General features: G+C 42.5%; 1 protein-coding gene across 2 annotated transcripts; it reads right to left on the reverse strand.

Moving 5' to 3' along the window:
• Positions 1–4,142: 4,142 nt before the first annotated feature.
• LOC120520138 (zinc-binding protein A33-like) lies at positions 4,143–11,252 on the reverse strand. 2 transcript variants are annotated; one of them, XM_039742742.1, is made up of 6 exons: positions 10,958–11,252; positions 10,816–10,829; positions 9,657–9,695; positions 8,122–8,148; positions 8,002–8,028; positions 4,143–6,097 (listed from the first exon to the last, which is right to left on the reverse strand). In XM_039742742.1, the coding sequence occupies exons 1-6, from the start codon at positions 11,155–11,157 to the stop codon at positions 5,556–5,558; spliced, it is 849 nt and encodes a 282-aa protein (XP_039598676.1). In that variant the 5' UTR covers positions 11,158–11,252; the 3' UTR covers positions 4,143–5,555. The 2 variants fall into 2 exon arrangements, with proteins under 2 accessions (XP_039598676.1, XP_039598677.1); XM_039742743.1 differs by having other exon boundaries at positions 10,816–10,842.
• Positions 11,253–16,017: the final 4,765 nt, after the last annotated feature.

Genomic DNA, 16,017 nt, shown 5'->3' on the forward strand with positions numbered 1-16,017 from the left:
GTACTATGTGCGTTATTGTTATTTGGAATAGGAACTAAATTATTATTATTAGCCGCTCTGTGTATATTTTTGTTTAATCTGTGATCTGTTTTATAGTTTTAATACATTGTTCCTCTAAAATAGTGATTTTAATTAGATTATTGGAGTTTATGCCGTATTTCCTAGGTTTTCTACGTGCATTGAGATTGCTTATTACAGTATTAATGGTGTGAACTTTAACGGAAGACTCTATTAAACATTCATCATGTCCTGGCACAACAGTATTATTTCGGACGGGGTTAAGAGCAGAGATAGATAGTCAAGAAAACGAATTACCTTCGATATGTTTTCGGAGAGGACCCGGGCGCCGAAACTGTTCGGATGCAGGCCATCACGCTTGAAGAGACGCGGCCTTTCCAAAAAGAGATTCCAATTGTTGATGAAACCGACATCCTTCTTCTTGCAGAAACCCTGTAGCCAGTTGTTCAACCCTAGCAGACGACTGTAGTACTCGTTGGATCGTCTGACGAGAGGTAGTGGACCCGAAACGAAGATCTTTGCCGATGGGGTCCTCTCCTTCGTGTCTCTAATCAAAGCTGCGAAGTCAGCCTTCAGGATTTCTGATTGTCGGTGCCTTATATCGTTTACGCCGGCATGCAAGACGATTGATCCAACTGCCCTCTCCTTGTGTTTCTCGTAAACTGCTGGCGACGTTTCATTACATCTCGGACACGAGCACCGGGAAAACAAGAAACAAACGATTTTGCATTAGGGCATGCGACATTAAGGTTTCTAACGATGGAATCACCTACCACTAATACATCACCAGGTGCTGAAGGCGAAATGGGGACGCGGAGAGGGTCAAACCGGTTCTGAGATAAAATGCTCGCCTGTGCCGATGGAGGTGCTCTGGCCTTGAACCCCCGCCTGCATAGCTGAAATCCACCGAGGTCAGCAGCGGCGTCGCTCCTACGAGACGCGGGGGTGAGGTCGGCACAACGCGGGGTTGATGTTTCGCCGGTTCCAGATGGCAAGGACGGTTTATCCAACAGCCGGGCCTTCAGATTTCTCAGGTTTCTAACAGACGTGATGGCGTCAGAATATAACAAGAGGCCTCTGAAGTCGGTGTGTGACGACACAAACACAAATGTGCTCTGGCGCTCTGCTTCTTCAGGTCTTCATGTTCAGTTTAGAGACAGAAGGCTCACAGCAAAGTGACAAGTGACACTGCAATGGCTACTGGGAATTTCATTGATGCAGCATTCAGCAGGACCATCCTGTTTGTTATTGAGATTTGAGCAAATCTGACATGAAAAGGTCCAAGAACTCCAGCTGAGGGGCAGACACATTCACAAATGTCATCTCAGAGTCATCAGGAGATTTGGACAATAAAAAAGAAAACAGCGGAGAGCCTGAAACACAGCGAGGTGTCTTGTCATCTAAATCAGAGGAGAGAATGAAAAGATCTGACTTGACTTGAGACTACTGGGGGGCTACTGTATGACTGAATTATGAAATCAATCATCATGAATTGTAAGTCACTTTGGATGGAGGTTTCTGCCACAACTCAAGGACTCATCTGAAGGGTGTCAGTGAAGTTCACAGCTGTAGTTCAAATCTAAATGTGTTTACAGTACGTGGTGTTCTGTCCTTGTGCCACTAGGTGGGGATAGCGGGCTGTGGAAAAAGAGAAAAAGAAAGGAACAGAAACGGGAAGTTTGAGTCTGTTAGCGGCTTTCTATTGTTGGATTAAATGTGTCATCTGTGGACTCGGAGTCTTTTCATTTTACATCCTGACAACTTAACACAATAATTATTGTATTTAGGGATGAATGCAGTCTTTAATATTAGGAATACAAATAAAGAAAAACATAAAAACAGACAGCATCACAAATCAGTGGGATTGATATTTAAATGAATTAATGTGTGGACATGAACAGAATTAACAGAGGAATTTGAAATCCAACACATAAATCTGATCTTTTAACACTTTAAAGATAAAAATAAAATATTTCCTCAAACTCACGTCATTGAAATTACTTTTCTTAAAAAATCAAGTGTCGTGGCTAAAAATTCATCATCAGAAGGCTTTTTACCTAAAAATAAAGACTATTAGGACTCGAGATAGACAGACAGAGTTTTAAGGCTTTATTGCATTAAATCAGCTACACGGACTCAACCCAATTCGGACGTTTGAGATTGAGCCCTGATTATTACAACAATTGAAGTTTTTATAATAATTTCTTATCATTTTGGCTCATTCAATTAGCTCATTCTGCACCTAGTTTTACTGTCCAATATTCCTCTTGGTGTCAGCTCAGCTTATTCTGATTGGTCTAAGACTGGGTGGAAGGCTTCCTCTTCACCATTTTTGGGCTTTACTATGTAATTTCCTATCTTTTCTGACCTCGCTTGAATGAACTCTCTTGTCCATCTCCTCTGACTCCCTTTTACTCCTGTCTAACCGGACTTTGAGTGTTCATGGGAACCCTTATTATCTCCTTACTTTCTCCTTGGGATTAATAAAGTATCTATCTATCTATATATCTATCTATCTATCTATCTATCTATTACTGACCCCCTTATGGAATTTGTAATCTTTCTATGCTGTTTCATTTTCTCTAACTGGCCAAGGCTCCAATTCCATATATGGGTTTTCCTCTCTTAGGCCTTCCAAACTTTTTACAATAGTGACCTGAAGCTTGAGCTTTAATTAAAAAGAAGTATAGTATGTGCTTTCATTTGATCATTGCTTGGCATGCTTGATTTGTCTTAGTTTCTACACTAAAGTTTATTGCTAATATATTCTTATAGTATTTTTGCTAATGCCTGCATTTACTAAGATTTTCTCTTCATGCATTAGGTCAGCGTGACCCTGCTTACAGCAAAAGCCTTTCTACTGATTCAGCAACTCAGCTGGTATTAGAGGCCTCTTCTCTATGTTATCTCTTCGTAGCCTTGAATGACAGGTGTTCTCAAACTCTTATCCTGTCCAAAACTGGTCTCGCTGTATCAATTAGCTGTTCTTTTCTTTACTTTGGAAATTTTAATGTAAGCCTATAAAATAATGCAATATAACTGGTTTTTAGTTAAATATTTGCTAGACCTATCGTATTTGCTTTAATATTCTAATTTATGCTTAATCTGATGTTTAAGAAGCTTTTAATTACTTTTTATCGCTCTATATGTTAATTTTGCTATTATTTTATGCTAATAAAAAATTTTCCTTCTACACAAGTAGCTTAAGTCTTGATATAACTTTTCAAGTTTTCTTCATCTACACGAACAAGTGCATGAAGTTCCATCTAATGGCATATCTGGTGGCCTTCCTCAAAGTCACACCTCACCTGTCACACTTTGTTCTGCTGCTCTTCATTTTCTATGTCACGTATTTCACTATCTGGGTGTGAAAATTCAACAAACAGCAAAGGTTTTATTCATTCATGTTGAACTGACAGCTTCTTCTTCCAAAATGTTCCTCCAAGAAAGGAGAAGACGGGCAAACATTCAAGTTCAGGTTTACTGACAAGTGTGCAGATTACAGGAAACTCTGACTTGTCTGCTTGACAAACACGAACATCACGTTTAGAGTTTCATTAACATGTGAGAAAGTCAAAGATACGAACAGTAAGACCACCGACATGTGTGTGGTGTGCAGACGAGAGCAGTGACTGTGATTAGTGAGAGGAAGAGCATGAAGATCACGCTGATGACACGAGTTTATCTACAACTGCAAAGTCACTCAGCAAATCTTCATCAGTGACTCAACTTTCATACTGCAGGCTGACGTGTATTTATAGAGGCTTCTGTTCAACAAATGTAACTTTATTATTATTATTATTATTATTATTATTATTATTATTATTATTACATTAATGCCCGCAAGTGGCCCAGTGCCTCACAAATCCTAACATCAAATCCCAGCATGCTCAGCGTCTCTGTTCTCCTGGTGTCACATGACTTTTCTCCCAGTTCTCCCAGTCGCACATCCCCTGGTAACTGGTAACACCAGACAAACACACTTGCAGCTCTGTCCCTGACTCTATTTGAGTTCATTTATAAATGACAGACAAAGTGACATTTCTGAGTCTCACATACGCCTTCACACTCAAATGCACATTAAATAAACTGATTCAGACGAGGACTGGATTAATGAATTTGAGTCCATTTTTAATTCTTTTAATTACACTTCATGACCACAAGAGGTGCCATTCACACACAATTCTGTATTCTATTGTCATTTTTAATTGTTCTGATTTCTGTGAAGTCGTCCATTTTTAAATTCTGTTTCTTCAGTTCTTTTCCTCACGTCTAGCACTCTGTTCATGAATTAAACTTATTATTGTCATTTCTGTCACACACTCCGACTCCAGCACTGCAGCAGACCACCTGTGTGTGTCACTGAAATGAGTCCACAACGGGACTAAAGAGGCCCTGCTGGGGTAGCAAAATGTCCCTGATGGTCCTTTATCAGACTCCTTAATCCAAAGGGACTTACGCATCCTGGCTGACCTGTTGACTTACCTCATAAAATGACCTCTGCTAAGTTGAATGATTTGAGTTCAGCTCTTCATCAGGTCTTCTTATTTGGTCCTATGATAACAACATGAGTCTCATAATTTAAATTATCCCAGTGGGTGACGAGGGGCAGATAATGTGGACCCCCAGTCAGGTTACTCAAATTAGTGAATAACAAGTTTGCCGGAGTCTCAGGATTATGAAGTGGACCCTCAGAGAAGTTCACGAGAAGCCATTTTCTTACAGAGGACAGCGCCGTGTCACCTCACTGATGTCGATGATTTCTTTTTGTAATTCCTGCCTTTCTTTATTTCATTTGACGTCCCTTTCTGTTTTATTTCATTTCATCAAAACTCATCTCAGTGTTGATGAACTTCTCAGCAGACTTACAGTGTTGTGTATTTCAGTCCACGTTTAACAATAGAAGTATATAACGCTAGATAGGAATTCAGGTTTGTCTGATCGGTGGTCTCGTAGTAGCACAGTGATTGGTGGTCCAGCCTTCAGCTCTGGTGTCACAGGTTGGTTCTTATCCGTGTTGCCCCCCCCCACATTGACAGCCCCCTGTGACCCTGAATTAGAAAAGTGAGTTACAAAATGGATGGTGGTCTCGATATTCAGGGTCTCGGATGTCCTCTCAGTCTTTTAAATGTCACAAAGTGGGCACCTCAGGGTCATCAGGACTGACCACCAGCAAGTGACGTCACACGACGACTGAAGAAAACCAATCCGGTGCTGTGGAGAACACGACCATCTTTGTTGAATTCCTCTTTGAATGTCAAATTAAAGACGCGCACTCAGGATTTCTGTTCATTCTCAGACCCTCAGATTCACATTTGATGATGGAGCCGACGCTTTGATCCGACGCCATTTAAAAATCCCAAGTGTTCAGTCCTGATGTCTCATTAAACACAGAAATCCTGAAAATGAAAATCAGACGAGCAGCAAACAGCAGGACACCTTAGGGGGGCTTTGAGTTCGGTGGTCTGAATGTTAAAGAAAGTCTCCATCGGCTTTGTGCTGCTCAGAGATGGACAGATGACATTAATACAGAGGGGTCAGTGTGTGCGCAGGGGGCAGATGACCAGAGGGGCCGCATTTTTACCATCGTCATTAAGACAAGGACTGAAGAGCGGATAGAGGGGCTCAGTGAAGGAGTCTGTGAAGGTGTAGAGATGAGAGTGGGACTGGGCATTGTAAAAGGAGACCTGACCTTCATCATAGTCCAGAAAGACCCCCACTGTCTGGGGCTTCACTCTCAGGGGTAGAATCACAGAACTGTAATTGAGGGCCTTGTACTCGTTCTCATTCCTCAGCCACACAGTCCAGTATCCATCATATGGGCTCAGTTTAATATCCTCCTTCCTGTTGGCCGACTCTCTGGCGACTCCTAAATCCCACTTAGTCTTCCCCCCGACCTCCACCTCCCAGTAGTGTCTCCCTGACGTGAATCCTTCTCTGGCCAGGACATAAACACAGTGGTCAAACCTCTTTCGATTGTTCATCACTCTCTGTCGTGTGTCTGTGTGTCTCACATCTTTCCCGTTTTCAGACACAATGAGACATGGATGTGCAGTCTCAGGGTCAAAAGTGACATCAGCTGAGGAGAAGAAGAAGAAAAGAGGAAGACGTCAGGAAATCAGGGGACTTGAGGAAGACAACAACACATTTACACTCCTTGAAGGACCTGAACATTAAAAAGACAAAGACGTCAAACAGCACGTGTTCAGTTCTCAGCCCACCAAGCCCCTCGTGTGTCTCTCTGTGTCACTGCTCGGCCCCCCTGTGTAGTCGCACCTCTGACCTCCTCCATTTTATCTTCATTTAACCCTAAAGAGCCTGATCACCACGCTGTGAACATTTTAATAAAAGACGAATCACACAGCGAGGATTTGTTAAAGACACAAACAAGAAGACCACCAGTGAGGCCTGGCACTCGTTCACAGACTCACCAGCAGCTCTCAGACTTGTCGTCACTAACCTGAGGGTCTCATGTCCCCCCTGGCCTGTTGTCCTCCTGTTCCTGTCATTCCTGTCCACTTTGATTCATTTTGTGCTGCTCTGCTCTGCTCTGTCGGTGACTCTGTCACTTTTCTCGTCCTTACACTGCGTTGGTGGCCTTTTATTTAGCAGACCCCCATTTTATGTTTCTCAGTTCCTTGTCAGAAGTGACAATGGGGGGCACTGAATTTATGACACTGAAATCTAACAACACAAGATGGCCGTCTGTCAGTGATGAGGATGAAGTGTCACAAGTCATCAGTCAGCAGGGACACCATGTGACCGGTCAGTACAGGTGAGGGGGGGCTTTAATAAGGAGAGGGGGGATGAGAGGACATACAAGGTGACAACACTGATAGTGACGACAAAGGACAGGACAGCAGGACAAAACACAAAGTGTCACTAAAGAGGGAACATGAATGGACACTGAGGGGCTGAGAATGGACAGCGGGCCCTGTGAGGACTCAGCAGCACTCAGTTTACTTTAAAAAGAGCAAACGTTGGGAGTGAAAACCTCAAGTGTGTCCTCAGTGTTGTCATCTCACAAATACTTCAACATCGACATGCTGGAAATGGGGGCCTGAGAAAGGGTCTGCACTGAAACACAAGAGGGTCCTAAGTGACAGAAGGGACATCATGGAGTCTTTAAGTAGCAGGATTAGTGACAATGACACGCAGTGCTAATCGATACGAGACCACCGAATCAAAGTGACCTTCTGAGAATAAAGTCTACAAGACAAACGGGCGTCCTTTGTACCGAGGAAGACATCTGAGGAGTTGTGTCTGCACGAGGAGGGTCCGGTCTTTAGTTCTGTCTTCACTGACTTGTCTGACGTTCTTGAAACACAAAATAAAGTAATGTCCGCCTGCCAAGGAGAATCCAGCTGTTTATGACAGAGGATTGTTTAGTGAACTTCATAGGAATAAGAGAACTAGCGATATTCAAAGAGACCACCAGGGGGCAGTAGAGGCTGAGGTCTTCCTGTTCCTTAACTAGCAGCTCATCTGCCTTTAAACACACAGAACAAGCAGCCATCCATTGTCATAACCTGCTTATCCAGGGCAGAGTCGAGGGGCAGATGGAGCCGATCACAGCAGGCATCAGGGCAAGGCAGGAACAACACATAGACGGGACGCCAGTCCATCAGTGGGCAAACACTCAGACACACATCAGGGCTAACTGAGCGTCACCGGACCACCTAACCTGCAAGTCTTTGGAGCACACGGAGGAGACCCTCACAGTCACAGGCAGAACATGCAAACTCCACACAAGGAGCCCCCAGGATGTGAACCCCAGTGTCCTTACTGTGAGATGGCAGTGCTACCACTGTGTCACCATGTCACCCCCACAGAGGGACCTCAGTCATTAACTGAGACCTGGGGGACAGTCACAGAGCTCACAAGGTGCTGCTTGTCATGGTCATGAAGGTGACACGTTTAACATGAAGACACAGACTACAGACACAGAAAATGAGAATTTCATGAGCAGCTTATCAACTGTACCTGCTGAGCTGCATATTCTCCTCCATTCTGTAAAATAAGAAATAAAGAAATAAACTTAATGAGTCCAATAAAGAGTGAGACTTGAAAGATCCCCAGTGACCCCCAGTTCAAATATTGTACCTGCATTGGTGACACGTTGTGACTTTTCTGCAGAAGAAGAGAGCTGCGTTACTGAGTGAATAATCAGGTGGGTCAACAACACATCATCTCTTCAGTTCTCACTCGCTACTTTCATTTACTTTCATTTTCCTCTTCTGAAGTCTTAAAATATCTTTGCATTTCAAATTTCCCTTCATAAAGACCCCTTATAATAGACAGCAGAACAATGGACATGACAATAGCTGGAGTGCCAAGCACAGACTGAAAGTGGATTTGCAGAATTAACAGCCTACTGGCCTTTGGCTTTGAATCTGCGTGACGTCTGATGAAGAAGGAACAGAATTATTTATGATTATTAGGAGTGGAGGTCCTACTGTGAGACTTCTGACCGTGTCCTCGTGACCACAGAAACACAGAAATGAACGCTGCAGGTGTAATTAGTGTGACTGCAATACAATAAGACACGTGCCAGTCATTGTAACTGTGGTACCAGATAGGGGCACATCTCCTGTTGGCATTTCTGGCCACCAACTTCATACAACCTGCTCACTCGTCACAAACTGGATGGCCAGTTGATATCAGGTGGTCCCCTTTAGGCCGACTGTTTGTTAACACTTTTGGTTTTGTCTCCAGTCAGCCCTCAGACTGCTTGTTGTCCTTTGGTGCCCCCCATGCTTTTCTTGTTCTCCCTGATTTTCTTTATTGTGTTTTGTCTTTACTCCATCTGTCATTGTGTTCTGTCTATTTATTAGGTGGACAGACCCTCTTCTTTACCAGGGTGACTCCTAATTTCAAATATGCCAGCCATCTACTATATTGTCAGCTTAAATGGTTTCTCAATGCCAACCGTCCGAGTATCAGTGACCACATAAGAAACAAACTGCGCTGTGAACTGAGAAACCAGAGTGACAACAGAGGACTGAACTTCTATCAGGTGACTTATGCTGTCCACTTTACTGAGTCCAGTTCTGTCTTAGGGGTTTACATCCAAATGTTTAATAATCAGACTGACTGGAACAGACAGAGCTTTGAAATAAAATAAAAAACAACAGACAAAAGATAAGGAGGACTCTTGTGTTGTGTCCAGTACTACTGAGGTAGGGTCTTAACCCCAGGACCCTCAAATTTATTGAATCTGATAGATGGACCAACGATATGGACAGCAGGACAAAAAATCAAAGAGGAAGAAGATGAGAAGAAAACATAAGGGACCTTTTTGAGCGGGTATGAATAAGACATGAGAGGATGGCACAGTGGGCACCTCCGGATGAGAGGAGGGCAGTGTGTTTGTTGACAGGAGTGCGTTTACTATTAAACACCGATCCTGTCACAGATAAAGAATAAAGTCAATAAATATTCACAATAATATTAGGGGAGGATCCCAAGACTCCATGCTCTTCCTGACCAACACTCTCTAGGCTGGAGATGTCATTTCTAAGACCAAACCTTTCATGGTGTAATCCTTGATTTGTCTTTCTTTATAGACTCACTCCATTCACAGCTTTCAAAGTTTTTAATTTAAATTTTAATTCATCAGGATTAAATCTTTTTCTTACCAATTTCCTTGTGCAGAAAACAAATAGGAAGGAATCCGACTGGAGTGAAAGAGAAGAAGAAAGCAAACATTTGAGAAAAAATTAGAAACTAATGACAGCAATCTCTCCATCCGTGTCTCGTCCCACCATCAGGCCATTGTGTCAAATTACAGTTAATTATTTCTTCTTCTCAGTTGGTCAAGTGATGTTCTCACAAGTGAAGACTTTTCTGTTGACAGACTACATAATTTTGCGTACTGTGCATGAAGACCACGCCATAGTCATACAACTGAAAATGGTGGCACAGTAGTTAGCACATCTGCCTGGCCAAGCCATTGTATGTTGAGTTTGGATGTTCCTTCTGTGTCTGCATCTTGTATTCTGTGTGCTTTTACTCCACTTTTCATTTCAAAGACAAGACAGCCAAATCAACACTAAATAAGTTAATTGTGATAGAAGGTGTGTGTGTGTGTGTGTGTGTGTGTGTGTGTGTGTGTGAGGCCAATCATGGACTGGCACCCCACACAGCCTGCTCTCTACTGTTGTAAAACCAGACTCAGAGAACAGATGGATTGATGAATGAAGATCTGCTTTTGATTTCCTAATCTTATGGACTCCTCTGCTACATTGCATAGGTTCATCTGACGTCCTTGATGGCTCAAGCAGATTTATTCTGTCATCCTTGTAACTACAATACTGAGCAGTTTACCTGCTAGGCATTCAAACCCCTTGTGATACCACCCCACCATTACAGCACACAGATGAGAGGTGGCTCCAGTAGAAGCTAAGCTAATGGGACCAGTCCTAGAGTCAAACTCTCTCATGTTGAGAGTTCTGTGTGAAATTACAACTACGCCACCCTGAACGGGGTCTTTGTGTTGATGGTGAAGTATAATGGAGGACAACACCTTCTGCTTATGTGGCACACATGGCACACATAGTGCTGTCAGCCCACAGAACTAAACCAGGTTAGTTCCTGGTGAAGATGTCTCCTGTGGGTGGTCTTCCCCTGTTCAAATGTGTCTCCCATGTGCACCTCTATATATTTAGTCACTGCTGTGAACAGTAAACTGGGTGGTCTAAACCCCACCACTGTGACAGGTCTCATCATTCAGTGCCCACACGATAACTGGAATCAAACATCTGAGTTAGAGAAGAAAAGGTTTAGAATTTCACTCACCTATTGAGTCATATCTGGTGTTTGTGTCTGAGAAAAGACAAAAAAGGAAAATAACATAAACATGACTTGTATTCTGAATGACTTTACCGTTTACTGAGCAGTCAGTCTGTTCTGATGTCGGTGTGAGATCTTCTGTCCTCACCTCTCATTCTTCTCCATTGAATGACCATCAGGGGAGTCACCACTAAACAAAGAACCAACAAGACACAGAAAGCCACCAACCAGCCAGAGACCCCAGGGGAGAAACCTGCAAAATGAGGGGAAGACGTGTGAGTCTGTCAGACAGGAATGAGGTTCAGGTGAGGAAAACACAGAAGAATCCATCAAGTGGGACTCCTTCATGCTAAGGGGAGCATCATGAGACCCTGCATTTACACCACAGATGATGTGCTCCTGTAGCTGGAGCCTGGGACCAAACACACCTTCACAGCCATGTCATCAGCATGTCCATCAGCCCCAGTGATCCATCATAAATGATATGAACACAAAATCACAGATTTCCTGTTCAGTAATTCATCTTCATCACTGTCCACTCAATGTCCTTTTCTTCCTGTTTTGTCTCTTAAGTCTTTTAATAAACACTTTACATTTTATTTCATTTCTTAAAATCGTGAGGCACAGATTTAGGGGTCTATTCCTAGACTGAGCCCCCAGTATATTTTTATTTTAGTCTGATATCAGATGACTTTGATTTTAAGTCGCACTTCTTGTCCATTGTAGCTGACATGTATGCGTGTGTTGCTGTTTTTTCTGTTCTGATCATTCCATCTCATATTCATATTTCACTTTCATCTCTTCTTTATGTTACAGATTATCTGACATCAGTTTAGTCAGTCAACTGCATTTCAAAACACACGTTTAGGAGGAAACTCAAACCAAATACACATGTTAGGGAAACTGGACAATTCAAACTGGCCTGGTGTGTGGCTTTAACACTAGAATTACCAGAGCCTATGAAAAAACTCGTAATTCCGTCCCACCTTAAATTGCTTCTTAAATCCCTTCACACCTCTCCGCCAGCGTCCTTTGTTTTTTAAATGTGCTGATAAAGAGAAGCTTGGAGCAGCCGGCTATTCCATCCCCCCACCAATTTAGAACGTACGCGAACTTCAGCTTGATTGAGTATCTGGGAGTGAAGTGGAGTTTTAGAGTGAAATAATAGATCGTTGTTTGGAACACACGCATTTCATGTCTGTTCCGTTTCTACAGTAATCTGTGTCAACACATTGTTAAAACAGAAACGTTTTTTATATTCTAGTAGTAGATGACAAAATGTAGGCATAAACTATATAGTGTATGAAGCCTGAAGTCCAAATAGCAAAGAAACATTTTCACAAGAATAACACAATTGCGCTTTTATTCAAAAATATAACTGCAGAAACAAAAAGCTGCCTTAACATGCGACATTGACACCAGTTTACTGTAACTGACTCTGTGGTTCAATAGACTCAGCCCCCGCTTGGGGGTTAAGGGGTCAAGAGTTCAATCCTGCACCCCTCTGTTTTCAGAAGTAAACTGCTCTTAGTCTTACTATTTTAGAATAAAAGCATACATTTGATTTCAGTCTGTAACAGCCGGTGCAATTTATGATCCTTGTAAAGATTAGCATTTTTTTAATTCACTTTTCATTCTCTCAGTCGCGTTCAGAATCAATCCATACAACCCCATCTGACACGGCTGTTTTCACTAAAGACGCGCTATAGCTCTGCAGTGTACCACGATGCATACTAACGCACCAAAAAAGGTTTCTGACACACAAACACTGGCGAAGCTGCCTTCTTCTCTTTTTCTTTTTTTTCAGTTTTATTGACTGTTCCTGCCGGTCCCCGCATGTTGCTGTATGCTGTTTCTTTTGTACTCCAGGACATGCAGAGGAAAGAATGGTAAAGAGCAGTAAGTTCGGCGCTATATGCAATCATCAGACACTCCCCATCTGCCCGTGTCGTTCAAACAACATATATTGGTGTAAAAGTATAACAAAAGTGCACTTTTATTCAAGTGCACTTTTTCCATCGCCTTTTCCTGTAAGAAGCAATGTACACACTTCTCTCTATGCTGTGGTTTCTATTACACACCTGAAAGAAAGAGACAATATATGTGAAAATATCATTGCACTAATGCAATATTATTTGAAAACGAACAGCGTCAGATCGGGTGTGAATTTATGCAGGAACTGGAAATTCTCTGATGTGGGACCTTCAGCCAGGGAAGAAAGTACAGTGTCAGGTGCTCATTCAGTGTGATAGGAACCATAGCACAGAGAGGTGTGTACACTGCAACAAGTACACGTGTCGTAAATGTAGGAAGGACGGTCCTTGGGTGTGTGGGAACTGTTAATATTTGAATGTGATGATTTTATATAGCACGGAATGAAAATCTGCACTTCTTAGCATTGCACCATGCAAGCTGTCGTATCAATCGCCTACTGTAACTTGCTTTCTTTTTCTTCGGTTATACAGGTAGTCTTGAATAAAAGTGCACTTGTTTTGTTTGCGAAATGAAGTGTCTGCGTGCACTTTTCGTGGCATTACACATGTATTTTTGAGCATGCCCGTTTGAGCAGTATAAAAGTATTGAAAAGTATAACAAAACAACGGGCAGATGGGGAGTGTCTGATGATTGCATATAGCCGAAGTTACTGCTCTTTACTATTCTCTCCTCTGCGTGCCCTGGAGTACAAAAGAAACAGCATACAGCAACATGCGGGGACTGGCAGGAACACTCAATAAAACTGAATAAAAAGAAAAGCAAGTGGACGGTGAGATACGAAGAAGGCAGCCAAGCGTCTGTGTGTCAGAACCCTTTTTTGGTGCGTTAGTATGCATCGTGGTACACTGCAGAGCTATAGCGCGTCTTTAGTGAAAACAGCCGTGTCAGATGGGGTTGTATGGATTGATTCTGAACGCGAGTGAGAGAATGAAAAGTGAATTAAAAAGCTAACCTTTACAAGGATCATAAATTGCACCGGCAGTTACAGAATGAAATCAAATGTATGCTTTTATTCTAAAACAGTAAGACTAAGAGCAGTTTACTTCTGAAAACAGAGGGGTGCAGGATCAAACTCGTGACCTCTTGATTCCCAAGCGGGGGCTGAGTCTATTGAACCACAGAGTCAGTTACAATAAACTGCTGTCAATGTCGCATGTTAAGGCGGCTTTTTGTTTCTGCAGTTATATTTTTGAATAAAAGCGCAATTGTGTTATTCTTGTGAAAATGTTTCTTTGCTATTTGGACTTCAGGCTTCATACACTATATAGTTTATGCCTACATTTTGTCATCTACTACTAGAAAATAAAAAACGTTTCTGTTTTAACAATGTGTTGACACAGATTACTGTAGAAACGGAACAGACATGAAATGCGTGTGTTCCAAATAACGATCTATTATTTCACTCTAAAACTCCACTTCACTCCCAGATACTCAATCAAGGTCTGAGCTGAGAGAAGTTCGTGCAAGTTCTAAATTGGTGGAGGGATGGAATAGCCGGCTGCTCCAAACTTCTCTTTATCAGCACATTTAAAAGACAAAGGACGCTGGCAGAGAGGTGTGAAGGGATTTAAGAAGCGATTTAAGGTGGGACGGAATTACGAGTTTTTTCGTAGGCTCTGGTAATTCTAGTGTTAACTGGGCCTTGTGACCCGTGCTGCTGGGCCAGGCTGCACCCTCCACAACCCAGAACCGGACTAAACAGGTTTCAGAACGTTATATGTTCATGTATCTGAGAAGTGGAAAGTGACGTGACTCACTCAGGGTGACACAGAGAGTCAGGGCTCAGGACTGAGACTTACAGCCAGGCAGCCATAACCAGTGTCTGGTCAACTCCAGTCTATGAGCGCCACTCTTTACTGGTGTGAGACACACCTCCATATTGTAACTGATCTTCTGACAGCTCCTGATATGCCAAGCCACGTCTCAGGGGTCTGCACCTTTTATTTGCTATACTTGATTTAAAATGATAGATTTCATAAAAGTAACACATTTCAATTAGTGTGCCATTTCAACAGTAAAGAAAAATGACAGCCTGGTTGTTTATTGTTTGCTCTTCACCTTCAATTTGAAATTATCACGAGCAGAATGTGCTTTGCTACCAATGTTTCCTTTTTTTGAAAGTATTTTCCCAATTCAGTGGTTCAACTTTGGCATGATATTCTCTCAATGGCAGCCTAAACTTTAGAGGCTGATTACCAAATATGCATTTCAGTGCAACATTCGGTATTAAAGTGGTGCATTAATGATTTGGCTGGAAAACAGTGAAGGCATTTTTTATCCCATAATAATCTCAATATTTTAAAATGTCTGAGCAAATGGCAGTGATGATAACTTCACACCATGTGATCACTCACTGTAGATGCCAAGTCCGGAGTGCCAGTCTGGCTTTGGTGCTTTACTTCTCATCAGACAGCTGAACACGTTGTACTCCTCCTTCACCGGGAGGACGCTGCTCACTCTCAGAAGACCCTCGGAGTCTCGCTCTGACTTTATTGTGGACTGTGACGTCCGTCTGCCCCATTCATGTCCCTCCAGGTGACTTCTGGTTGGGGGTTCCACTTCTCAGCGCTGCACTCCAGTCGGGTCTTCTGGCCTTCAGTGGAGCTCATAGAAATGGAGGGCTGAGCACCTAAAACTAATGAAACACAAAAGAGTGGAAGATCAGTGAAGAGAAGAAGAAGAAACACTTCAACCAGAGGTGTAACTTGAATTGATGAGCCCCATCATCCATTATCCAACCAGCTACATCCTAACACAGGGTCACAGGGGCCTGATGGAGCCATTCCCAGACAACACAAGGCACAAGGCAGGAAACAAACCTCGGGCAGGGCGCCAGCTCACCTCAGGACCAACACACACACACACCAAGCACATACTAGGGACAATTTAGGATCGCCAATGCCCTTAACCTACATGTCTTTGGATGTGAAATTAAATTAAATCCACAAATAAAATGTACACTATTAATGAGATATGACTAATGATTTATGATTATGACTGATGATGTGATTAATGAGATATAAACCTCATACAAGGTTAACATTCATAGTTAAGAAGTTATGGCTATGACGCACCATTAACACTAGAATTACCAGAGCCTACGAAAAAACTTGTAATTCCGTCCCACCTTAAATCGCTTCTTAAAATCGTTCACAGCTCTCCGCCAGCGTCCTTTGTCTTCTAAATGTGCTGATAAAGAGAAGCTTGGAGCAG

The sequence above is a fragment of the Polypterus senegalus genome, unplaced genomic scaffold (assembly GCF_016835505.1).
Source record: "Polypterus senegalus isolate Bchr_013 unplaced genomic scaffold, ASM1683550v1 scaffold_1496, whole genome shotgun sequence".
NCBI classification, from domain to species: Eukaryota; Metazoa; Chordata; class Cladistia; order Polypteriformes; family Polypteridae; genus Polypterus; species Polypterus senegalus.

Excerpts from the sequence above, each read along its gene's own strand:
- LOC120520138 (XM_039742742.1), bottom strand. The coding sequence starts at position 11,157 with ATGAAGGAGTCCCACTTGATGGATTCTTCTGTGTTTTCCTCACCTGAA. Across the intron at positions 8,029-8,121 it reads ACAACGTGTCACCAATGCAG|AATGGAGGAGAATATGCAGC; the intron begins GTACAATATTTG and ends CTTATTTTACAG. Across the intron at positions 6,098-8,001 it reads GAGAATATGCAGCTCAGCAG|CTGATGTCACTTTTGACCCT; the intron begins GTACAGTTGATA and ends TCTTCTCCTCAG.